At 45.9% G+C, this 26,919-nt stretch overlaps 1 protein-coding gene across 6 annotated transcripts in view; it reads left to right on the forward strand.

Annotated features, from left to right (window-relative positions):
* LOC134540456 (structural maintenance of chromosomes protein 6) overlaps positions 1-26,919 on the forward strand; it is a 216,672-nt gene that overhangs the window by 80,210 nt on the left and 109,543 nt on the right. For all 6 annotated transcript variants that reach the window (XM_063383218.1, XM_063383219.1, XM_063383221.1 and 3 more), the window contains 3 exons: positions 4,397-4,593; positions 7,945-8,091; positions 20,586-20,773. In XM_063383218.1, coding sequence (XP_063239288.1) covers positions 4,397-4,593; positions 7,945-8,091; positions 20,586-20,773 — 532 coding nt within the window. The remainder of the gene's footprint in view (positions 1-4,396; positions 4,594-7,944; positions 8,092-20,585; positions 20,774-26,919) is intronic.

Consider the following 26,919-nt stretch of genomic DNA (forward strand, 5'->3'; position numbering starts at 1 on the left):
CGAGAGAGGGAGCGAGCACGCCTGCAGCAGCAGCTGGAGTGAGTGAGGGCATGGAGGGCAGGTGTCAGTCACACGGAGCATGAAGTGAGGGTGTGAGGTATGTGCAGGTCTGAGGGGCAGGACCAGCGAGAGAGGGAGCGAGTGTCCCAGGAGCGAGCACACCTGCAGCAGCAGCTGGAGTGAGTGAGGGCATGGAGGGCAGGTGTCAGTCACACCGAGCATGAAGTGAGGGTGTGAGGTATGTGCAGGTCTGAGGGGCAGGACCAGCGAGAGAGGGAGCGAGTGTCCCAGGAGCGAGCACGCCTGCAGCAGCAGCTGGAGTGAGTGAGGGCATGAAGGCAGGTGTCAGTCACACCGAGCATGAAGTGAGGGTGTGAGGTATGTGCAGGTCTGAGGGGCAGGACCAGCGAGAGAGGGAGCGAGCACGCCTGCAGCAGCAGCTGGAGTGTGTGAGGGCATGGAGGGCAGGTGTCAGTCACACGGAGCATGAAGTGAGGGTGTGAGGTATGTGCAGGTCTGAGGGGCAGGACCAGCGAGAGAGGGAGAGAGCTCGCCTGCAGCAGCAGCTGGTGTGAGTGAGGGCATGAAGGGCAGGTGTCAGTCACACCGAGCATGAAGTGAGGGTGTGAGGTATGTGGAGGTCTGAGGGGCAGGACCAGCGAGAGAGGGAGCGAGCTCGCCTGCAGCAGCAGATGGAGTGTGTGAGGGCATGGAGGGCAGGTGTCAGTCACACCGAGCATGAAGTGAGGGTGTGAGGTATGTGCAGGTCTGAGGGGCAGGACCAGCGAGAGAGGGAGCGAGCACGCCTGCAGCAGCAGCTGGAGTGTGTGAGGGCATGAAGGCAGGTGTCAGTCACACCGAGCATGAAGATAGGGTGTGAGGTATGTGCAGGTCTGAGGGGCAGGACCAGCGAGAGAGGGAGCGAGTGTCCCAGGAGCGAGCACACCTGCAGCAGCAGCTGGAGTGAGTGAGGGCATGGAGGGCAGGTGTCAGTCACACCGAGCATGAAGTGAGGGTGTGAGGTATGTGCAGGTCTGAGGGGCAGGACCAGCGAGAGAGGGAGCGAGCACGCCTGCAGCAGCAGCTGGAGTGTGTGAGGGCATGAAGGCAGGTGTCAGTCACACCGAGCATGAAGTGAGGGTGTGAGGTATGTGCAGGTCTGAGGGGCAGGACCAGCGAGAGAGGGAGCGAGCACGCCTGCAGCAGCAGCTGGAGTGAGTGAGGGCATGGAGGGCAGGTGTCAGTCACACGGAGCATGAAGTGAGGGTGTGAGGTATGTGCAGGTCTGAGGGGCAGGACCAGCGAGAGAGGGAGCGAGTGTCCCAGGAGCGAGCACACCTGCAGCAGCAGCTGGAGTGAGTGAGGGCATGAAGGCAGGTGTCAGTCACACCGAGCATGAAGTGAGGGTGTGAGGTATGTGCAGGTCTGAGGGGCAGGACCAGCGAGAGAGGGAGCGAGCTCGCCTGCAGCAGCAGCTGGAGTGAGTTAGGGCATGGAGGGCAGGTGTCAGTCACACCGAGCATGAAGTGAGGGTGTGAGGTATGTGCAGGTCTGAGGGGCAGGACCAGCGAGAGAGGGAGCGAGTGTCCCAGGAGCGAGCACGCCTGCAGCAGCAGCAGCTGGAGTGTGTGAGGGCATGGAGGGCAGGTGTCAGTCACACCGAGCATGAAGTGAGGGTGTGAGGTATGTGCAGGTCTGAGGGGCAGGACCACCGAGAGAGGGAGCGAGTGTCCCAGGAGCGAGCACACCTGCAGCAGCAGCTGGAGTGAGTGAGGGCATGGAGGGCAGGTGTCAGTCACACGGAGCATGAAGTGAGGGTGTGAGGTATGTGCAGGTCTGAGGGGCAGGACCAGCGAGAGAGGGAGCGAGCACGCCTGCAGCAGCAGCTGGAGTGAGTGAGGGCATGGAGGGCAGGTGTCAGTCACACCGAGCATGAAGTGAGGGTGTGAGGTATGTGCAGGTCTGAGGGGCAGGACCAGCGAGAGAGGGAGCGAGTGTCCCAGGAGCGAGCACACCTGCAGCAGCAGCTGGAGTGAGTGAGGGCATGGAGGGCAGGTGACAGTCACACCGAGCATGAAGTGAGGGTGTGAGGTATGTGCAGGTCTGAGGGGCAGGACCAGCGAGAGAGGGAGTGAGCACGCCTGCAGCAGCAGCTGGAGTGTGTGAGGGCATGGAGGGCAGGTGTCGGTCACACCGAGCATGAAGTGAGGGTGTAAGGTATGTGCAGGTCTGAGGGGCAGGACCAGCGAGAGAGGGAGTGAGCACGCCTGCAGCAGCAGCTGGAGTGTGTGAGGGCATGGAGGGCAGGTGTCAGTCACACCGAGCATGAAGTGAGGGTGTGAGGTATGTGCAGGTCTGAGGGGCAGGACATAGAGAGAGGGAGCGAGCTCGCCTGCAGCAGCAGCTGGAGTGTGTGAGGGCATGGAGGGCAGGTGTCGGTCACACCGAGCATGAAGTGAGGGTGTAAGGTATGTGCAGGTCTGAGGGGCAGGACCAGCGTGAGAGGGAGTGAGCACGCCTGCAGCAGCAGCTGGAGTGTGTGAGGGCATGGAGGGCAGGTGTCAGTCACACGGAGCATGAAGTGAGGGTGTGAGGTATGTGCAGGTCTGAGGGCCAGGACCAGCGAGAGAGGGAGCGAGCACGCCTGCAGCAGCAGCTGGAGTGAGTGAGGGCATGAAGGGCAGGTGTCAGTCACACGGAGCATGAAGTGAGGGTGTGAGGTATGTGCAGGTCTGAGGGGCAGGACCAGCGAGAGAGGGAGTGAGCACGCCTGCAGCAGCATCTGGAGTGAGTGAGGGCATGAAGGGCAGGTGTCAGTCACACGGAGCATGAAGTGAGGGTGTGAGGTATGTGCAGGTCTGAGGGGCAGGACCAGCGAGAGAGGGAGTGAGCACGCCTGCAGCAGCAGCTGGAGTGAGTGAGGGCATGAAGGGCAGGTGTCAGTCACACGGAGCATGAAGTGAGGGTGTGAGGTATGTGCAGGTCTGAGGGGCAGGACCAGCGAGAGAGGGAGCGAGCACGCCTGCAGCAGCAGCTGGAGTGTGTGAGGGCATGGAGGGCAGGTGTCAGTCACACCGAGCATGAAGTGAGGGTGTGAGGTATGTGCAGGTCTGAGGGGCAGGACCAGCGAGAGAGGGAGCGAGCACGCCTGCAGCAGCAGCTGGAGTGAGTGAGGGCATGAAGGGCAGGTGTCAGTCACACCGAGCATGAAGTGAGGGTGTGAGGTATGTGCAGGTCTGAGGGGCAGGACCAGCGAGAGAGGGAGCGAGCACGCCTTCAGCAGCAGCTGGAGTGAGTGAGGGCATGAAGGGCAGGTGTCAGTCACACGGAGCATGAAGTGAGGGTGTGAGGTATGTGCAGGTCTGAGGGGCAGGACCAGCGAGAGAGGGAGCGAGCACGCCTGCAGCAGCAGCTGGAGTGAGTGAGGGCATGGAGGGCAGGTGTCAGTCACACCGAGCATGAAGTGTGGGTGTGAGGTATGTGCAGGTCTGAGGGGCAGGACCAGCGGGAGAGGGAGCGAGCACGCCTGCAGCAGCAGCTGGAGTGTGTGAGGACATGAAGGGCAGGTGTCAGTCACACCGAGCATGAAGTGAGGGTGTGAGGTATGTGCAGGTCTGAGGGGCAGGACCAGCGAGAGAGGGAGCGAGCACGCCTGCAGCAGCAACTGGAGTGAGTGAGGGCATGAAGGGCAGGTGTCAGTCACACGGAGCATGAAGTGAGGGTGTGAGGTATGTGCAGGTCTGAGGGGCAGGACCAGCGAGAGAGGGAGCGAGCATGCCTGCAACAGCAGCTGGAGTGAGTGAGGGCATGGAGGGCAGGTGTCAGTCACACCGAGCATGAAGTGAGGGTGTGAGGTATGTGCAGGTCTGAGGGGCAGGACCAGCGAGAGAGGGAGCGAGCACGCCTGCAGCAGCAGCTGGAGTGTCTGAGGGCATGAAGGGCAGGTGTCAGTCACACCGAGCATGAAGTGAGGGTGTGAGGTATGTGCAGGTCTGAGGGGCAGGACCAGCGAGAGAGGGAGCGAGTGTCCCAGGAGCGAGCACGCCTGCAGCAGCAGCTGGAGTGTGTGAGGGCATGGAGGGCAGGTGTCAGTCACACCGAGCATGAAGTGAGGGTGTGAGGTATGTGCAGGTCTGAGGGGCAGGACCAGCGAGAGAGGGAGCGAGTGTCCCAGGAGCGAGCACGCCTGCAGCAGCAGCTGGAGTGTGTGAGGGCATGAAGGCAGGTGTCAGTCACACGGAGAATGAAGTGAGGGTGTGAGGTATGTGCAGGTCTGAGGGGCAGGACCAGCGAGAGAGGGAGCGAGCACGCCTGCAGCAGCAGCTGGAGTGTGCGAGGGCATGAAGGCAGGTGTCAGTCACACGGAGCATGAAGTGAGGGTGTGAGGTATGTGCAGGTCTGAGGGGCAGGACCAGCGAGAGAGGGAGCGCGTGTCCCAGGAGCGAGCACGCCTGCAGCAGCAGCTGGAGAGCTTGGCGGTGGTGGAGGGCACGTGCCAGGGAAACTCCCGCAGCCTGCAGGCTCAGCTGCTCAGGGCTCGTGAGGAACTGGCGCAGCTTCAGCGTGAGAAGCTGGTCCTCTCCTCTAGCATGAGTGAGTTCATTTTACTACTACCAATATCTCAGATTATCATAGTTTATGGCGTTTGAATAGGAGTTTGAAGAACTCAAAGCCACTATTTGCTTAAGAGACATATCAAGTTACTTTTGGTACTGAGGTTGCTTTTAATAAAATGTGCACATATGCAGTAATTATACGGTGGTTCTATGAATGAATATGAGAATGAATTAATAATGTATGCAAGCCTCGCAGTAGGAATCAGTATAATTGTGGTCAGTTCCTCTCGTGGAATACAAGCTCCTCATGCGGTAGTTTCATAGTCTCTTTAGTCTCTTACGAAGAGGTTGTCACCACTCACCACCTCCGGCTAGCTCAAATTAGGTGATGAGTGTAACGTACAGTTTACAGGTCACGAAGGAAGAATTTATACACAATTTTCTATGTACATATTACCTGTTTTTTTAATTCATGGAAAAATTACACTATATTCTGTACAACAGAGCACACAAAAAGCAATTAAACTGTACCTCCATAAAGGAGAAAAACACGTAGACTTATTACAAATTACATTACACCTATCCCTCACTTTGCACGCCTTCAGATTGGGTGGATTCATTTATCGTGATGTGAATTTTACTGCCCCAGTCTTGAATAGCACGTCTGTAAATTTCAGTTAGCACAAAATTTCGGCAGGCAAAAAAAAAGTCGAGCACGACGCCACGAAGTCTGTTTCAACTTCTGTAAACAACAGATGTGCCGTGGGATACAGTTAGCCAAACAAGGGGGGAAGAGATGTGCGCGCAGGTCTGACTACGCTATCGGCTGTTGTACAAACATCAGATATGGCAAGTTAAACCGCGGCTATGAAGTATAAAGGACCAAATGTTTTTACGTCCGCGCGTATACCACCGTGTCGTACCGTTGTCGACTGGCCACAAACCGGGTCGTGAACTCAGTCTAGCCAGTGGCAGGGAATTCGCTCAAACAAAAGCAACGCCTGCCTATTCAGCTGCCAGTAACTGTACGTGCTTGATCACTTATAATGCATCGTGTTCAAGTATTTGAGACAAAACTAGAAGTATTATGACGTGCAGAATGTGTTGAAGGCCACGCTTATGTGGGTCACACTTTAGTTTTAAGCAAGTCAACTGTGCGCACAATCGTACGAAATAAGGACTCTTACCAAAAGTTTATAAAAGTCTGATGCTGTTGGTTGTGTACTAACAGGAATATATTAACATTAGATACCGGAACATAAATGAACAGATGTTTCATGTGAAAAAGGTTGTTAAATGAATATTGCAATGAACAAAAAAAAAATTGGCCCGACAGGATTGGTGTGAACCAGGTGTTGATACGCGAATAAGAACAGGATGGTTTGGAAAGGTACGCAACATGAGTTGAAGGTCACGCCCGGGCAGGCAAGTCAGCCAGCCGACTGACGATTAAGTACATAACCACGTATCTCCAGTTACATGGTGTCGTATTTGTCATACGAAGTGCGATGGGAGGCATATAAAGATATATGGTGTGACATATTTATAGTTGAGTGTTATTCAACGCATTTATATTACGTAAAGTATATTTTTCTACACAATTTTGGAACACATTAAATAAACTAGCCTTGTTATTTATGGAAACTAATGCTTCAGAATACGCGATTTTGAATAACAGGAGCATTTTTAAGAATGAATTAGTCGTGCTAAGTGAGGGATAGGTGTATATTGCCCGGATAAGTTCCGGGCAGCGACAGCTGGACAAAACCCTTTGTCGCCTCGCTGTGGGCTTTGCCTACGACTACGATCAAAAAAAAATTCTAATTATTAAAATGTCCTAAATAAAACGGTTATTAGGCATCGCCCGGACCGTAGTGGCAAAGTTATACTTTAATAGAACATTTCTATTTTATGCGAGCCATTGCCCGACCACGACCTCTCATCACGGTGCTCGAACAATGACTGAATTACAGCCTTCCTTCCTTTTGTGCGGGCAGTGTCCTGGGCTTGCTGACATAATTTTTAGCCTATCACAGCGCATAGCAACAGAGTCTTCCACGAAATTCTTACTTCTGTTCCCACGACGCAGCGATTTTCTCTCTCTCTCTCTCTCACTCCTGTGACCGTGACTCCCACGCCTAGCGTGTGAAACAAAGCCTCGGTTGTGGAAAAATAAAGGAGAATCACGTCAGCATGCCTTCCCACACAAAGACCGTAAAAAAAAAATACAAAAAAATAAACTTATAAATTTTAAAATTGAAAACAATAAACCAGGAGAATTACGTTCACAATAACTTCGAAAGGAAAAAATTTTACATCTAACCTGAAATTTGACAAAAAAATTTATAACAAATTATTATTACTGGATTGTATGAGGAAGGTTGTAATATGGGTTGTTACAAGGTAAAATAAATATTCAAACAGTCTGCCAAACGAGGCAGACCTTGAGATGAATATAAAACAATTTAGAACATTTAAGTGAAAGAACGCAAGTAAGCGATGAAGTCCCCAGGGTGCAGACGCTTCCTACCTGGGGCGGAGATGGTTGGGGGCTGGGCCAGATACACGAAAATGGCCTCTGACCAGGTCTCTTCCCACCTCAGTGATGACCGTTGTGAGTAGCTAGACCTGTGCCACGTACATTACGATGCTTATATATGAAAACACTTCAGGTAATTAAATAAAATTAAGTTACGTTAAATACCCTTTGAATGGCTATATTTGAACATACTATTAAGTTGCGAATAATATTGCTGCTCAGGGGTGGTTTCGGGATGTCTATGAGTCCACCTGAGTATAATAGAATCAGTAAGGTTATTTAGTAGTAGCTGGAAAGAAACTGAACAGAGCCCTCGGGAGTAAATGTATGTGTGGGAAGGTTGCACTGCTCCTAGCGGTGCCAGTCACACTCACGTAGCGGTGCCAGTCACACTCACGTAGCGGGGCCGGTCGCGCGCACGTAGCGGAGCCAGAGACTTTCTGGCCGAGGAGGGCGTGCTACCCTGGACCATGTCAAAATAAATAAAGAAAATATATCATTTTCAATAATGATGCCGAAAATCAACTTTAATAGAAACTTAAAAATAAGGTTCCAATTTTTTTTTTTAAATAAATTCAGAAAAAAAAGGATACATAATAGGTGTGACACATATCCGGGAATGACCCTTCTGCGGGTAAATATAGTAGATGATCGGCGTGAAATATCGGCAAGTACGATTCCAATCAATCATATATTTTTATGTGTTGTGTTGCATGTTTTTTTTGTAACTGTGTGTGTTAGGAGTTTATTTGTATGAGTTATTCCAAAAGTGATAGGCATGTTTCAACTAGATCAGCGAGACGAGACGACAGCGACAAGTGAGTGATGTGTCCCGGCTGGTTGTGGCAGAGCGGACACAGCAGGACCTGGCGTCGGTGCGCAGCAGTGCGCGCAACACGCTGGCCGTGTTCGCGCAGTGGATGCCGGAGCTCGTGAGGCAGGTGGAGGCGGCCTTCAGAGCGAGGCAGTTCTCCAAGAGGCCGGTGGGTCCGCTGGGTGAGTGCCGGCTCTTTCAGCTTCCAGTGTAGGTGTTTTATCTGTAGTCATACAGTATACATTCCACAATTTACTAAATAGTTAAAAAAATTCACAAACAGTTATTTTTTCTAGTTTTATTGTTGCCAAATTTGTTACATTTACTGACATTTTCTATTTCGTAATACTCAAATGATCCTAATAAGACACAGAACAAACTGAAATTTGTGCACCTTAGATATTGAACTAAAGATTTTTAAATGTCTTCAAAATACTGTTTCTTTAGCCTTGACTCCCGTGCAGCCAATGTAGGTTTTTGTCACATAATTAGTAGGGTTGTGCGAATGTTCAGTATACCGATACCGAAATCGAAATTTTGCTACTTTCATTTTCGATTTCGGTAAGAATTTCATCTGTCGAAGTTCGTTTTTAGCGAAATATTTCGAGCCAAACGAAAGTTCAATAGCTTACCGAAGTTCGTTTGTTCTAGTTGAAAAAGAACTCGTAATTTAATAAAAATGTACAGTAGAATACCTGTACAATAACGTACCTTATTATAAAGTATATTTCACTTAACAAATTTTTTTTAAGTCCCCGCCAAAAATCGTATCTTCGCCATGCAAAACGGTTTCAGTTTAAAGTATCATATTTTCACTATAACGTATAAGTTCTACTAGTAGCGTGGCATTACTACACCAAAATTTACTTAAACTGGTAAATAAATTTCCAGCTAAATGAATAATGTAGTAGAACAAAGATACACAAATACTACCGCAACGTATTTTCTAACCTCTAAATTCTCAAAACAAAGTTAACAAACAGTTGCGCGCACAACCATAGATTATACCGTACGTAGTATAAGACGTGAGCAACACAACACAATTCGATACATCGAAAGACGGAGGTTTGAGAGAAGTATTAATTATTTAGACAAAAGTGTTGCGCTACGCTAAAAATACTGTTTGATGTCTGTGCCGGGATTGTTTATTGTTATTGTTCAGTTTATTTTCAGGTTACGTTAGACACCGCATTGTATTTGTGCTACAATATGAATGATCCTGGAGATAAAAAGAAACTAAAGCAATTCACGCTTAAGGAAAAAGTGGATATACTCAGATAACTAGACAAGGGGAAAAAAGCAAGTCGCAGTTGCGAATACATATGGCATTGCGGCTCTCCTGTAGCTATTTTTTTATATATTTTTTTCTCTTTGTAAAGATATGTATGCATGTTTCAGTACTAAGTACAAAAACTTGAGGTACCTGTAAGTACTTAGCACTGAGATTCTACTGTAATGTCTTTATATGATTTGCTTGTTATTACTAATAATGTAATAACATATGCAAATCATATAAAGACATTAATTAGAAAAAAATATTTCCATTAAGATTAATTTACGTAGTGATGAAAAAAACTCACGTTAATGAAAATACGGTAAAATCATAATTTGAACAAACATGGCAGATAAAGTAAACAAAATTCAACCGTGATTACAGTAGGCCTAGGTATCAAAACAAAATCATGCAATATTTGAAAAATTACCTGATTCATTTGCTTTCAAACAGTAGTGTAGGTACTATATTCGTAAAACATACATTCCAGAACTGTTAGTACACTATTTAGTATTTACCGTATACACATAAACAAAGAACGTACCTACTTTTATTCGCGCACAGCCAAACAAAAACATTGTCGTCTGCTTTATTTAAATTTTACATACTCTTACTGGCATATAAAATCCTCATAATATACAGCCAATTAGACAAAAAGGTCAACAAGTCACTGCATGTAATGACCACTTGGCAGCAACCATTTGTTATGTTTTGTTTTGACCATGTCCCTTGCCTGGTCTACAGCTTCCTGAGCTAGCCATGTGTGACAGTGGTGCAAGATGACGGCCGTTCCGCAGTATTCACATATTTTTTCATCAGTACCATGCACGTGATAAATATATTATCATAGACTGCGACATTACGACTGTAAAGGAAATAGTCTGTGCGCTGAAAGATCTGGATTGATTCTTGAAATTTACGAGTGACATGGGGCTGTGTTGTGTGGTCCAGGGCGGATGTTGATTATATTAAATAGTAATATTTATATATACATTGAAAGGTACCAAAATGATTTATGTAATAGAATTTATTACTGAAGAGCAAATTTTGGGGCACTTTTTTTCTTTGTTAATTAAAAAATTTCGCTTAACTTTCGTTAAGAATATATTTATCTCGTAGAAAAATTCATTTTCGTTTCACTTTCGCGAAACTTGATAAATTTTCTTTCACTTTCATTTTGTGTGGATAAAGTCACTTTCGCACATCCCTAATAATTAGTGTTAGTTGAGTTTGACAGTGTATCTTAAAATCTTTGACAGTGTATCTTAAAATCTTTGACAGTGTATCTTAAAATCTTTTTAACAATAAGCATGTATAAAATTTATTTTTTACATTTCATGTAATCCTTAGTACCTATTTGTATAAAAGACTCGCGTTATCTGGGGTAATCACTGGAAGGGATCCACGTTTAACCAAAAACACTGTTAAAGCAATGTCAGAAAAAAATATTTGTGATTTTAAAAATTTTATCCTGACTATGTAGACGAACATAATGGTATAAGGTTTTGTAATATTTAACTAAAGAAATTTACAGAAATAGTTGCACTATATATCACTAAAAACATAGCTGTATTTTGCATCTAGCAGCTAGCTTATTGATAATTTTTAATTACCACTATTGTATTTAATATTAGACATTACATTTCCTAAGATTGGACTGCTGCCTTGAGGAACTGCACAGGCCAGTTGTGCCGCGCCGTGCCGGCACCAATCAGAGCACGGGTCACAAGGGCACGTGGAACACAAGCGCCCACTGGCCTACAGGGGTGCCGTAATAATTTGCTCTCTAAGTTTCTGATTTCATGATGCATACTAACACTTACCAACTATGTATGCACTATGTTTGGTAGTATTTTTTTATCTTTAATCACAGCATAAAATGCTCTTTCATATCAATAGATTACAAAAATAAAAAATAAGTAGTCAAAAATTATTTTTGTGTTTATGGTTAATGGAAGTGAAATATGGTGCGGTTAACCCGCAAATGGAATACCCCGCACCCGGATAACGGGGAGTCTATTATAATGTAAAAAACTGAGAATGCTCTGTATCTTGGATGGTTCCTAGCCAGTGTTGTTGATCACTAATTGTTGGGATCTTTGGACAACGGTGCTATGCGACAAGTTTCGAGGATGTGGGATTTAAGGATCTTCTGCCTGGTTGACACAGTTCTCTGTATACTCAGAACTCAGGTCATTGTCATTTGTTGGCTTCTCAGTTGTGGAACATTGCTCAAGTGCATCTCACAAAGGAGAAATTCTGATGTGACTCGGACATCGGACATCACTCCTTCTGAGAGGTGATGTGCCTGTGTCGGCAACCACTTGTCAGTTCCCCACGGGCGTCTGTCAGGAAATACCTAGCTCTTGTCAATTATAGAACCATAAAAGAATACTTATGTTTTGTCCAGCTGAATCTAATTGATGGCGACCGTGTTACCTACTTTTTTAATTCTTATAAAAAAGAAAAAAAAATCCCGATCTAAAACATATTCTTTAATCTTGACTTTTACAACAAAACATTTTGGTTATGTGGCTTGAGACCACTGTTTGGTACACACAGAATCAGTTACCTTGAACTGTGACCAGTCGTGCCTTATAAAATTAATACTGCATTTTGAAACCTTCATTTTGCTGGCTTCAAGTACCAACATATGTAGGTTATACGACTGCTAACAAGGAATTAATTAATTAAACTTAAAATAATATATTCATAACGTGTTTTGGTAGGCTTGCCATTGAGAGTTGCGGGTGAATGTGTGTGTAGCGGTGTGTGCCAATGTGCAGTGCTGCTCACACGAGCCTGGGGAAGGCAGCACCACTCTTAGCAGTGCTGTACTTTAGTAATGCTGCAGGCATCGCGGTTGTTTATCATCTGGTGTTTGAGTGTTTGAAGTTACCAGGCAGGGAACATACTGTTTTATAATGCAGCTTTGGATGGACATTTGTAGTGTACAATTTTTTCAGTATATACATTCAAAATATTATAAAAAAATTCATGAAGTAATGGTGTTACAAAAGCATGAAGTATTACCTAATAATGCCAGGATTTTATGGTGATATACAAAAAGCAATTTTCATCATTTAAAACAGTGTACTTATTTAATCTTTATTGTCATTAAATTTAAAACAATGTAATAATAAGTACATATCAGTCACAATCACTTTGATCAACTGCTTCAACAATTTGTGGTATGACTTTAAATGTGTACATAAAACAATATTTCATATATTGATGGGAATAAGTTAAACAAAAAATTGCAAATAAAACAGTCAATATTCCTAATGTTCCTTAGTTCACATGAAATTTATAAACATGAATATAAAAAGTACAGCTAAACATTAATAAAGCTCTCAGGCTTTTCAAACCATTGTCTAGAGTTGCTTGGCTTCTGGGCTGTAGCTTCAACGAAGCCGAAGAATTTCAAAGACGTTTCAGTTGACGTTGCAGTTGCCATCATCAGGGTAGCTGTTACCTACCTTATGATGTCTATAGTAAAATTTTATTGTTTTACATTTTGACAAGTTCCATTGCTCTCGTTTTATTTTTAAAGTATTGTGCATATCATATAAAATTACTCAAATATTGAAACAAGAAATTGTGTTTTTGGAACTACTAAACATACATAAATTTTTAATCAGTTGTAAAAACAAAATTGATTGTTTTTGTGGTTTAAATTTGATCCTAGTGCCAATATATGAAGACTGGACAACAATGGGCTCAGTGCCAAAAAATAATGTACCTATTGAGTTAGATCCGAAAAACTGCTAACTGCTATCACCATAAACCTCTATAGCATGCCTAGTGCCACGACCATGGTGGTAGTGCATACAAGGCCCGACAGAGGCACGAGAGGTGTGTGCCGGGCCGCTGGTGAGGCTATAGCGTGCCTAGTGCCACGACCATGGTGGTAGTGCATACAAGGCCCGACAGAGGCACGAGAGGTGTGTGCCGGGCCGCTGGTGAGGCTATAGCGGTCCTAGTGCCACGACCATGGTGGTAGTGCATACAAGGCCCGACAGAGGCACGAGAGGTGTGTGCCGGGCCGCTGGTGAGGCTATAGCGTGCCTAGTGCCACGACCATGGTGGTAGTGCATACAAGGCCCGACAGAGGCACGAGAGGTGTGTGCCGGGCCGCTGGTGAGGCTATAGCGTGCCTAGTGCCACGACCATGGTGGTAGTGCATACAAGGCCCGACAGAGGCACGAGAGGTGTGTGCCGGGCCGCTGGTGAGGCTATAGCGTGCCTAGTGCCACGACCATGGTGGTAGTGCATACAAGGCCCGACAGAAGCACGAGAGGTGTGTGCCGGGCCGCTGGTGAGGCTATAGCGTGCCTAGTGCCACGACCATGGTGGTAGTGCATACAAGGCCCGACAGAGGCACGAGAGGTGTGTGCCGGGCCGCTGGTGAGGCTATAGCGGTCCTAGTGCCACGACCATGGTGGTAGTGCATACAAGGCCCGACAGAGGCACGAGAGGTGTGTGCCGGGCCGCTGGTGAGGCTATAGCGTGCCTAGTGCCACGACCATGGTGGTAGTGCATACAAGGCCCGACAGAGGCACGAGAGGTGTGTGCCGGGCCGCTGGTGAGGCTATAGCGTGCCTAGTGCCACGACCATGGTGGTAGTGCATACAAGGCCCGACAGAGGCACGAGAGGTGTGTGCCGGGCCTCTGGTGAGGCTATAGCGGTCCTAGTGCCACGACCATGGTGGTAGTGCATACAAGGCCCGACAGAGGCACGAGAGGTGTGTGCCGGGCCGCTGGTGAGGCTATAGCGTGCCTAGTGCCACGACCATGGTGGTAGTGCATACAAGGCCCGACAGAGGCACGAGAGGTGTGTGCCGGGCCTCTGGTGAGGCTATAGCGGTCCTAGTGCGACGACCATGGTGGTAGTGCATACAAGGCCCGACAGAGGCACGAGAGGTGTGTGCCGGGCCGCTGGTGAGGCTATAGCGTGCCTAGTGCCACGACCATGGTGGTAGTGCATACAAGGCCCGACAGAGGCACGAGAGGTGTGTGCCGGGCCTCTGGTGAGGCTATAGCGGTCCTAGTGCCACGACCATGGTGGTAGTGCATACAAGGCCCGACAGAGGCACGAGAGGTGTGTGCCGGGCCGCTGGTGAGGCTATAGCGTGCCTAGTGCCACGACCATGGTGGTAGTGCATACAAGGCCCGACAGAGGCACGAGAGGTGTGTGCCGGGCCTCTGGTGAGGCTATAGCGGTCCTAGTGCCACGACCATGGTGGTAGTGCATACAAGGCCCGACAGAGGCACGAGAGGTGTGTGCCGGGCCGCTGGTGAGGCTATAGCGGTCCTAGTGCCACGACCATGGTGGTAGTGCATACAAGGCCCGACAGAGGCACGAGAGGTGTGTGCCGGGCCGCTGGTGAGGCTATAGCGTGCCTAGTGCCACGACCATGGTGGTAGTGCATACAAGGCCCGACAGAGGCACGAGAGGTGTGTGCCGGGCCTCTGGTGAGGCTATAGCGGTCCTAGTGCCACGACCATGGTGGTAGTGCATACAAGGCCCGACAGATGGCACGAGAGGTGTGTGCCGGGCCGCTGGTGAGGCTATAGCGTGCCTAGTGCCACGACCATGGTGGTAGTGCATACAAGGCCCGACAGAGGCACGAGAGGTGTGTGCCGGGCCGCTGGTGAGGCTATAGCGTGCCTAGTGCCACGACCATGGTAGTAGTGCATACAAGACCCGACAGATGGCACGAGAGGTGTGTGCCAAACCGCTGGTGAGGCTATAGCGTGCCTAGTGCCACGACCATGGTAGTAGTGCATACAAGACCCGACAGATGGCACGAGAGGTGTGTGCCAAACCGCTGGTGAGGCTATAGCGTGCCTAGTGCCACGACCATGGTGGTAGTGCATACAAGACCCGACAGATGGCACGAGAGGTGTGTGCCAAACCGCTGGTGAGGCTATAGCGTGCCTAGTGCCACGACCATGGTGGTAGTGCATACAAGGCCCGACAGAGGCACGAGAGGTGTGTGCCGGGCCTCTGGTGAGGCTATAGCGGGCCTAGTGCCACGACCATGGTGGTAGTGCATACAAGGCCCGACAGAGGCACGAGAGGTGTGTGCCGGGCCGCTGGTGAGGCTATAGCGTGCCTAGTGCCACGACCATGGTGGTAGTGCATACAAGGCCCGACAGAGGCACGAGAGGTGTGTGCCGGGCCGCTGGTGAGGCTATAGCGTGCCTAGTGCCACGACCATGGTGGTAGTGCATACAAGGCCCGACAGAGGCACGAGAGGTGTGTGCCGGGCCGCTGGTGAGGCTATAGCGTGCCTAGTGCCACGACCATGGTGGTAGTGCATACAAGGCCCGACAGAGGCACGAGAGGTGTGTGCCGGGCCGCTGGTGAGGCTATAGCGGTCCTAGTGCCACGACCATGGTGGTAGTGCATACAAGGCCCGACAGAGGCACGAGAGGTGTGTGCCGGGCCGCTGGTGAGGCTATAGCGGTCCTAGTGCCACGACCATGGTGGTAGTGCATACAAGGCCCGACAGAGGCACGAGAGGTGTGTGCCGGGCCGCTGGTGAGGCTATAGCGTGCCTAGTGCCACGACCATGGTGGTAGTGCATACAAGGCCCGACAGAGGCACGAGAGGTGTGTGCCGGGCCTCTGGTGAGGCTATAGCGGTCCTAGTGCCACGACCATGGTGGTAGTGCATACAAGGCCCGACAGATGGCACGAGAGGTGTGTGCCGGGCCGCTGGTGAGGCTATAGCGTGCCTAGTGCCACGACCATGGTGGTAGTGCATACAAGGCCCGACAGAGGCACGAGAGGTGTGTGCCGGGCCGCTGGTGAGGCTATAGCGTGCCTAGTGCCACGACCATGGTAGTAGTGCATACAAGACCCGACAGATGGCACGAGAGGTGTGTGCCAAACCGCTGGTGAGGCTATAGCGTGCCTAGTGCCACGACCATGGTGGTAGTGCATACAAGACCCGACAGATGGCACGAGAGGTGTGTGCCAAACCGCTGGTGAGGCTATAGCGTGCCTAGTGCCACGACCATGGTGGTAGTGCATACAAGGCCCGACAGAGGCACGAGAGGTGTGTGCCGGGCCTCTGGTGAGGCTATAGCGGGCCTAGTGCCACGACCATGGTGGTAGTGCATACAAGGCCCGACAGAGGCACGAGAGGTGTGTGCCGGGCCTCTGGTGAGGCTATAGCGGGCCTAGTGCCACGACCATGGTGGTAGTGCATACAAGGCCCGACAGAGGCACGAGAGGTGTGTGCCGGGCCGCTGGTGAGGCTATAGCGTGCCTAGTGCCACGACCATGGTGGTAGTGCATACAAGGCCCGACAGAGGCACGAGAGGTGTGTGCCGGGCCGCTGGTGAGGCTATAGCGTGCCTAGTGCCACGACCATGGTGGTAGTGCATACAAGGCCCGACAGAGGCACGAGAGGTGTGTGCCGGGCCGCTGGTGAGGCTATAGCGTGCCTAGTGCCACGACCATGGTGGTAGTGCGTACAAGGCCCGACAGAGGCACGAGAGGTGTGTGCCGGGCCGCTGGTGAGGCTATAGCGGTCCTAGTGCCACGACCATGGTGGTAGTGCATACAAGGCCCGACAGAGGCACGAGAGGTGTGTGCCGGGCCGCTGGTGAGGCTATAGCGTGCCTAGTGCCACGACCATGGTGGTAGTGCATACAAGGCCCGACAGATGGCACGAGAGGTGTGTGCCGGGCCGCTGGTGAGGCTATAGCGTGCCTAGTGCCACGACCATGGTGGTAGTGCATACAAGGCCCGACAGAGGCACGAGAGGTGTGTGCCGGGCCGCTGGTGAGGCTATAGCGTGCCTAGTGCCACGACCATGGTGGTAGTGCATACAAGGCCCGACAGAGGCACGAGAGGTGTGTGCCGGGCCGCTGGTGAGGCTATAGCGTGCCTAGTGCCACGACCATGGTGGTAGTGCGTACAAGGCCCGACAGAGGCACGAGAGGTGTGTGCCGGGCCGCTGGTGAGGCTATAGCGTGCCTAGTGCCACGACCATGGTGGTAGTGCATACAAGGCCCGACAGAGGCACGAGAGGTGTGTGCCGGGCCGCTGGTGAGGCTATAGCGTGCCTAGTGCCACGACCATGGTGGTAGTGCATACAAGGCCCGACAGATGGCACGAGAGGTGTGTGCCGGGCCGCTGGTGAGGCTATAGCGTGCCTAGTGCCACGACCATGGTGGTAGTGCATACAAGGCCCGACAGAGGCACGAGAGGTGTGTGCCGGGCCGCTGGTGAGGCTATAGCGTGCCTAGTGCCACGACCATGGTGGTAGTGCATACAAGGCCCGACAGAGGCACGAGAGGTGTGTGCCGGGCCGCTGGTGAGGCTATAGCGTGCCTAGTGCCACGACCATGGTGGTAGTGCATACAAGGCCCGACAGAGGCACGAGAGGTGTGTGCCGGGCCGCTGGTGAGGCTATAGCGTGCCTAGTGCCACGACCATGGTGGTAGTGCATACAAGGCCCGACAGAGGCACGAGAGGTGTGTGCCGGGCCGCTGGTGAGGCTATAGCGTGCCTAGTGCCACGACCATGGTGGTAGTGCATACAAGGCCCGACAGAGGCACGAGAGGTGTGTGCCGGGCCGCTGGTGAGGCTATAGCGTGCCTAGTGCCACGACCATGGTGGTAGTGCATACAAGGCCCGACAGAGGCACGAGAGGTGTGTGCCGGGCCGCTGGTGAGGCTATAGCGTGCCTAGTGCCACGACCATGGTGGTAGTGCATACAAGGCCCGACAGAGGCACGAGAGGTGTGTGCCGGGCCGCTGGTGAGGCTATAGCGGGCCTAGTGCTGAATGTCAGCTTTGTCTGCAACAACACCACTGTGGATTCAAACATAATTCTATTGAATAATACATGCATTGATTGTGCTTTCAGTATGTTGTTGTGATTTTTAATTATTTATAGTATATTGTAAGTATAATGGAATTAAATTGTGTAATGAGAAAAAATAAGTAAAACAGTAGAATCAATGCTGGATGAAAGGAAATGTCGAAGAAGTGAAGGGAAACCTTATGTGAACAGTAAAAACATGTTGGTGGAAGGAGGTATGTACATGATAATTACTTGTAATATTTACTTGTTCACTGGTGTTAATCTAATATTTGACTATTTATTAAAGTTTTACAAAGACAATGTGAAGATAAACTCCTTGGTGGATCTGGTGGTAATTACTCCTGGAAATAGAAGGCGTCATGGTTAGTATAATAATGAAAGGAAAGCAGACGACAAGCTGCAATTTGTTTTTCGTTGCCAGACAGAAAGGGTGACGTGGTACATGTATGTAGGAACACTTTTGTGCATGTTTTCGCAATAACTGAATTCATAATTGGAACTCTTGTGTCAGCCAAATAAAAAGTGCAGTAGTGTTCACAGAAAGGCGTGGTAATAGGGCCCAAAAAAAGTAACTTGCTATTGAGCATGTTAACTTTTTTCCAAGGGATGAGACTCATTATGGGAGAAGAAAAAATTACAAGGAGTATTTAAGGTAAGATTTTAATATCAACTTATTGTACCATGCCTTCAACGAAAGACCTTCAAATTCCAAGATTACCCATAAGTTTTACTATTGAACCTTTAAAAAAATTTCCCGCAACTTTTGTTCCATCGACCACGCACTGATACTTGCTCCAAATACGACTTACTATCAGCAGAAACCTGGTGACAGAACAGCAAAAAAACGCTTTAGAAATACACCACAGAAAAGCTGAGAAAGCAAATAAGTGATGAAACAGGAAACTGTATCATCTCAGCTCTCTACTAGTGATGTGTCATCAACAAGGTCTACCTCTGCCTTCTTTAATTCACGGTCAGATGTTATATTCATGTCAGCTGTCATGCTACAATCTGTGTGTCCATGTTGGTGACAAGGGGCTCATGTTTTGGTGGCGTGAGGGTATGAGTGGTCGAGGCGGTAATGAAAGTGCTTCATGCTTTTTGAAACCACTCAGCAGTACATAATTAATGAGGAAAAGGAAACGTTCAATTTGGTCCGATAACAGCATTGTCCAGATGAAGAATAAAATTATGGTTTTTCTTTGGATTTACTTGATGATAACAGGAAGTATGATGAGATAAAAAAACAATTTTTGGTCTCTGGCCATTCATTTCTGCCATGTGACAGGAATTTTGCCCAGATAGAGAAATGTAATAGAGTTGAAAAGTGTCAAGTTCCTAAGGACCTGGTTAAACTAATCTTAAATGTAACACCGAATGATCCTTTGCTGTAACTATGCTACAACCTGACAACTTCTTTTACTTCAAACAAGCAGCTGATTCATGCATCAACATGACAAAACTAAGTACATATCGCCAAGTGCAGTTAGATTAGAGTTGTAAAATCCACACCCGGAGTTGACAAGACGAGAACAATGTTAATGAACTCAAAGCATGGACCCCCTGCAAGATTTGTAAGAGAGGTTTACCACTAACATAATCAAGGACTTGGTTTTACCATCACGACTGCGTCAAAACAACTTGTCAGGTGAGAAGAAGAGAGATCGGCAACAGATACTGCTGTATTTGAAGGAAGATAATAGAGATTTTTTTGAAGAATTAATAATCGAAAATTGCTTTGTATTCTATAAAAAAAATTAATGATGGGATCAAAATAATTAAATACATGACACTGTACTTATAATTTCATTATTGTAAAACTACACTCATAAATGGTTAAAATAATTACTTAAAAGAGCTTTAGACTTCTTACATTGGTACTTATGTATTTTTTTTTTTTAAATAAAGATATTGATGGCATTTAACACGTTCTATGTTTTTCTGAATAAAATATAATTTTTCATTCATGAGAGGAAGGAAATTAAAAAAAAAATGTTGCAATTGTAATAGAATCTTACCCTTGTTAATGAATGAAAAAAATATTCCAGGAATCTTTATCAATAAGTTTTGAAAGAAAAAAAAAGAATAATTCAATTAAACTTTTTAGCACTTAGCCCATTATTGGTGTTTCCAATACTATTTATATGAATCAAAAATTTAAAGTGCAGTGTTAAAAGTAAGCTCAAAATCATTATACTTAACTTCCTTATGGTGGTTCTCTGTATGGCCTTTAGCCATGTCTGTGTGGTATTAGCTATATTTTGCTTTTATTTACTTTTATGTCAAAAGCAGTACTTCGTAAATAATCTTTCAGGTTTTTAAATAAAAGCCTAAACTAAAGATTTATGAAGTACATTCTATATTTCAATAGATAAAATAGGGGAATTGAGGTGAATTTCACTGCATTTTATTTTTTTTGCTTGCGTTTCGGTAGTATTGGGTGTAGTGACATAAAATTAGCTGCTATTTCAGTTTTATTGTTATTCACCTTATCCCACTAAAGAATAATATGAATTGATAAGTAATAGTGTACCACTGGAGACGTGATGCTGCACACAGGGGCGTACATAGAGACGAAGGATGCCACGTGGAATGCTGCTATCGAGAGCTTCGTGAAGTACGGCTGGCTGACCAGCTTCTGCTGCAACAACTCCGAGGACGGCCGAGTGCTGGACCGCATCATGGGCCAGGTGGTCCCTCGCCACGGCTCCAAGCCCATGATCGTCATATCTGCCTTCCTGGACCGGGTGAGTGGCACCTCTCCACCCGTCTCTGCTAACCACCAAGACCGTGGCTCTTGAGGATGGAGCGGGTGGTGTTCACCAATTGTCACGCCCACAGTCACACAGACAGGCCTTGGCGTGTCTCGCGGCGCTAGTAGTAGGTGCTCAATGGGAGAGTCATGTAATACATGATATTATTCATAATACCGTCTCAATTTTGAATTTTTTTTTCTAATTTATTATTATTTTTTTAAAATTTATTATTATCATTTTTTTGGGTAGCTTGGTAAAATGCCTATTCAGTACAAATGCCTTAAAAGTTTTCCACATTTGTTGGTCAAGTTGAAGTGGTGAGAAGAATGCCCCGCACTTGTATTGCGCCTGGCTGTAATGTAGGTTACGTAAGTGATTAGAAAAATAAGAATGTAGTTGCTAATTTGAGGCTTAACTGTATTCACCATTTGAACCTGAACAAATTTATTCAGAGTAAAGTACTATGCTTTACAGAATTACAATAATGAATAGTTCTTTATAATACACAATAATTCTGCAGGCCACATTAGACCAAATATCAGGAAAAAAAAACATTACCAAGAATCTTTATTAAAATAGCAATCTTTAAGATCATTATTATTATGACGCTTTATGCTGCATTTCAACAAATGCATCAAAACATTAATATTCCCTTTAAGAATCAAAACGTTATCATGCATAAAGAGAGGTTTCATGACAATGATAATTTCTTTAAAGTATATCAAACTGTTATCAAAGTTAACAGCCCAAGTATTTCCCAAAATATTTCTTATGTAATACTGGATGATTAAACACACTACAGGGAGTGCAACAAGTATATCACCAAATATGCACAAAACTGAAGCATTGTAACTTTTATAAAAATTTAATTCAACACACTGAAACACATTTCATAATTTACTACTTGACGCCCAGCTCCATGAGTCCTTTCATGAAAGTACATTAATGACGTTTATCCATATTACAAACATCAAAAATTTACCCTTGGATAAATACATTGCAGCATTAGACAAAGTGCTGTGAAACTCTCTCAAGAATAAATACATTTTTAGATACAAGTTACAAAATAATTATACATTGATATCAAAAGGTTTTATGATCATAATTTGAAAAGACCCATGATGAAAATTGTTAGCTGCCAAGCGCAATAACGCAAGCCCAGGGTAAGTAATTCGTCATGCCTGCATGAGCGCCAAATTCAAAAGGGAACCCACAGTTCAAGTTAACAAGATGTGAACCAACCAAATTTTTAAGAGTCAGCCTCAAATATGAATTTATTATGATTTTTAATCTAAATACAATAAAAATACTTGACCCAGGAAAGCAAGCGAAAGGTAGGATGTACAATTCATTACCGTCCAGGAGCACGTAAAACACCATAACATTACATTGCTTTATCCAAACTCATTGCATACTTTAAGCACCAGTTACAATGTTAAACCAAACCTGAATCCTGAACAAATATGTATACTGTGGTATGCAAAAGAGAATTTAGATATAAAAAAAATTGGTTGTCTGTAAAGTTGGTTTACGGACGATAGTTTAACGTGACAACGTCATAACAAAACATTGATGAAATAATTGCATACTTTAATGAATAAAATTGAATCATTTTTATTGAATTGAAGGACGCTTCAACCTGCTAATCAATATAAAGGGGGGGGGGGGGGGGGGGTTCTTCTAGTAGAACCTGTTGCAGCTAGTTTAGAGGTGTACTTAAAAATTGAAGGGATCATAAGGAACATGAGACTCGTATATTGATACGTTGATCCATTTACACACAATGTATATATTCTTTGTTACTAAAGTACAAATTGAAGGGATCATAAGGAACATGAGACTCGTGTATTAATACGTTGATCTATTTACACACAATTTATATATTCTTTGTTACAAAAGTACAAGTTGAAGGGATCATAAGGAACACGAGACTCGTATATTAATACGTTGATCCATTTACACACAAATGCATATATTATCTTTGTTACAAAAAGTGCGCCACAAGCGATATTACTGAGCGAGTTAAGAGTTAAATTAAAGTTAAACGTTAAATTAAAGTGAGCACCTACGCTCGGACCAGTTCCTCCTCTAGAATATTGGGATCGGCATGGCATGGCCCAACATAACGTAACGTAACATAAGCCCCCTGCACAAGGGCAAGAAACAGTAGAGCCCGCGACCCCATACCGGGTAATCAAATGGGGGGAAGGGGTGGCCAGCCAGGAGGCTAATGAAAACCACACTTTACAACGGCACAGAACAAAATTAAACAGAATGTCAATGCAAAACCATCCTGTAACACCCGGGTCGGCAAGCGACGTGTGTTTCCATGCAAGGAGCGAAGGTCAAGTTCAAAAGGTGACAGCAAAAAAAAAAAAAACGTTACAGTTAAAGTATGGAAACACACGCTTAACTTTACGCAGGTTCCACAGTCACTTCGCGGACAATCAAAGCACCCAAATACATTATCGACCAAACGAGAGAGTATACAATCGCAATCGAACACACAACCGACCCCAACGAGAGCTAGAGGTGAAAAAGGCCCAGAGGCGATGAGCCTCGGTCGCACCTCGACTTGTCACTGGAGGCGCCACCATCGCAGCGCGGGGAGAAGGGGAAAAGAAGCGCTACGTCACAGACCCAGGAGTGGAAAGAGGGGAGGGGGAAGGCGCGAGGCATGACGTTTAGGTCTAATAACCGAAGAGGTTTCCGGGCCTCTTCAGAATTATCACTATTTTGTTTTTGTATGGATACAAAGAAGGAGTGAAATGAAATCTACAATTTAATTGATAAATTTACTTTTATTTGCACTCATTAATTCAAATATGTTTATTACTTTAACGAAGAGATTATTTTAACTATAATTTTATACATGTTTGCTATTTAAATTCTTCCAATCTGTGTTATTCTGTTAAGGATAGGACGATGATAAGAAAAGTAGGAAACGAATGGGAGTGTTTCAAGTTTAATGTGCCTCGAAAAAGTCAAATCGATGGTTGTTCCAATCGAGTGGAAGAGAGATAGATGCGGCGCAAGCGTACAATGAGCGTAACAGGACAATGTGCGTAACGAGACACTATTCATGCGTGCATGCGGTGTTCATCGATTTATTAGAAGTCACGTCAAAAAGAAAATTATTAAAAATGATATTACATTTAATGATAAGGCCACCTCCTGCTAAACTACCACGAACCAAATCAGTACTCAGTTAAGCCATGGTTTGTTGGACGTTGATGCCGCACAACCCTAACAAGACTCGACTCTTACAACACTAAACCACGGATGAAGATAGCAGCAGAGGCTGGGAGACCTTCATGCCTGTGCCAGGCACAGTGGCACACGAGGGGAGAGCTGAAAATGACAACAACAAAAAAAATGCTGACTACACAGAAGAGAAGAAAGTGGAGGGGGAAAAGAGAAGATGCAGCTACACCCAGGAAGTTTAAAGACGTGTAGACAAGAACACTTTCAACTATTGTGCTGGGGATCTTTAAGGTTTCACAATGTTATTAGAAATGAACAGAAACAAGGTGTGATTCCGTCTGAATATAATTACGTCAAATTTTTTAAAGGAAAAATTTATAACAGGTATTAAAAAAAATATAAACATACAATATCAATTAAGTACTTAAACAGATCTCATTTATATTTAGGAAAAAAAATATGGGTTGACCCTAAATTCAATTATAAAAAGTTTCATTTGCTAAAAATACCTAAACCAATAAAAAATTACAAATATATTTAAACTATCCCAGTTGAGGTATGTACTTAAAGTCCAGAAATTATGTTAATATGATGAACATCGTCTGACGGCGTAATTTAGGAAAGTTCAAAAAAAGGTTGAAAGATACAGAAGCACCGGAGCTCGGGGCTTCGTGTCCCGGAGATCACGCGGGTACATGATGCCAGGGCGCTTGTGTGTTGTAGAGGAAGGGAGATGAAAATGCCAATTCGGCGTCCGGCTCTCGGACCCTGTCTGGAACAGTCCGAATCAAAACTGATCAGAACTTGTACACAGACAGTATACGGGGCAGAAAATGCCCACAAAGGTTAAGGGGAGGTGGGGAAAGTCGCGGATCGTCACTCACCAGACAGGGAAGTCGGCTTCTATTGACCGATGCGTCGCCCGCCAGGAACTGGATCCTGCGAATACGCGGCTGGGCGCGGACGTTTTCTTCATTTCAAAAAAAAAAAAATGATTTAAAAGAAAATAACTACTATTCGTTGTACTACGCAGACGGACTAAACTACTTGAAGAAGATTACAGGGATAGCATCCCTTATTTAAGCGACTACATCGTCGGTGGCGGCCGGATGAAAGTCTTGCAGAGTCTCGCCGATTCGCTGATAATCGCAAACGGTCCGTCTGCAGTCGCGACGCGAAGTGAAGTGTCTCGCGAAGAACCGCGTCTCGTAATTAAAAGTAAATATTTAACCAAAAGTGGAGGTGGAACGCGGCAGTAGACCGAAAATCACTAGACCGAAAGGCACAAGACCGAAAGGCACAAGACCGAAAAATGGAATATTTCTCTAGCTAGGAATATATCTTAACCCTGCCGTCAGGCACTAAACCGAAAGGCACTAGACCGAAAGGCACAAGACCGAAAGGCACAAGACCGAAAGGCACTAGACCGAAAAATTATCTCGAATGGAATATCTCCTCACTCTGGAAACAGGCAGTCGATTGAAAAATCGATATTGAGAATTGTTAAATTTATTTACCGAGAGATGGCATCCGTGTTTTCTCGAGCTACTATAACCAAGTCAATAACATTGTGCAGTTTATTTCTTGTTCTAAGTGATGAATGATTTCTCAAGGTTTAGTTTGACACCGCAATTATTATAAAACTTATTTGAAAATATTGGTATCTCTTTAGAAAATGTTTATGCATTTATGTCACTATGATAAAAATATTTATACTTACACTTTTAAGTTACAAAGTTTTGTGTAAATTTTGCATGTCTTATTTATTAACTTTTAGAGAATGATCAATTGAAAATGATGGGAAGAAAGTCATAAATATTGGGGTATTTCTCTAATTGAATCCACCTTCCTAAAAAAAATGCTTTTTTTTTAGCGCTTCCTCTATACAACCAAATTTCTGGAGATAAAAAATTCCAACTCATTTAGGAGAAATATCCGTTTATAAATTAAGTGACCTAACCTGTCTCTAGTTAACCACTTTTCCTTAAAAAATTAGATTAATTAATAAATAAACAGACGACAATACTTTTATTTTGTGCTACAAACATTCCCAGTTTTTACGCAGTTCCCGGAAGTACAAAATTCCTTTCCGGAGACACGAAATTCATTTCCGGTTATACGAAATGCTGACTCATTTAGGAGAAATAGCCCTAATGTAGAACTCCGTAGTACCTGTTTCGTGAGGTGGCGAAGAACATTGATTACTCTATTGTGTAAGTACATGAGTATGATTTGGAGTTCTTTTGAAACATCTGACGTTCCTTAATTTATAATATAAATATTTATTTTTTTCAATTTGTAACATGTTTTTAGATAAATTTATTACTTTGCTTTAACGCTAACGCTTGTGTAGTATCATTATTGAAGCCATATATTTTAATTACCTTATCTGTAGCCGTCATTTGTTGTGTATTGGTGTCAATTGGTTTTCGTATTGGAGAGTTTGTATTGGAGAATACAAAATACGGACTACGTGTATTTTTCCACTTGGGACTTGGGATGCAAATTTCCTAGTGGTATTTCATACGCCGTTTTTAATGAGCACGTATTTTGTGACGAATTTATATTGTGCGTCATGATCGGTATTAATATTACAAATTTATGACTTCGTAATAATAATCATCTATTAGGTTAGGTTAGCTACATTAATACACTTTAAAATATTGTGGACGGGTAGTTAGTTTAGTAAAGCCATTGAATATAAATAAAACTTATATAAGTCGCCCATGGAGGTAATAGTCTATGGAGTGGAAGCGTATAAGCAAACTTGAAGCATCCTAGCAGACGATGTTGAAAGACAAGGATAGAGCTAAAGGTGGCAAAAACGCGAATGATTACATTATTTTGAATGGCACCGTTTTAATTTTTCGCTGAATATACGTGATGGTGAAAGCTTGTGCAGCTTTTGGTTGCACTAATAGATTCGGCAGTTG

The sequence above is a fragment of the Bacillus rossius genome, chromosome 16 (assembly GCF_032445375.1).
Source record: "Bacillus rossius redtenbacheri isolate Brsri chromosome 16, Brsri_v3, whole genome shotgun sequence".
In the NCBI taxonomy this organism is placed as follows: Eukaryota; Metazoa; Arthropoda; class Insecta; order Phasmatodea; family Bacillidae; genus Bacillus; species Bacillus rossius.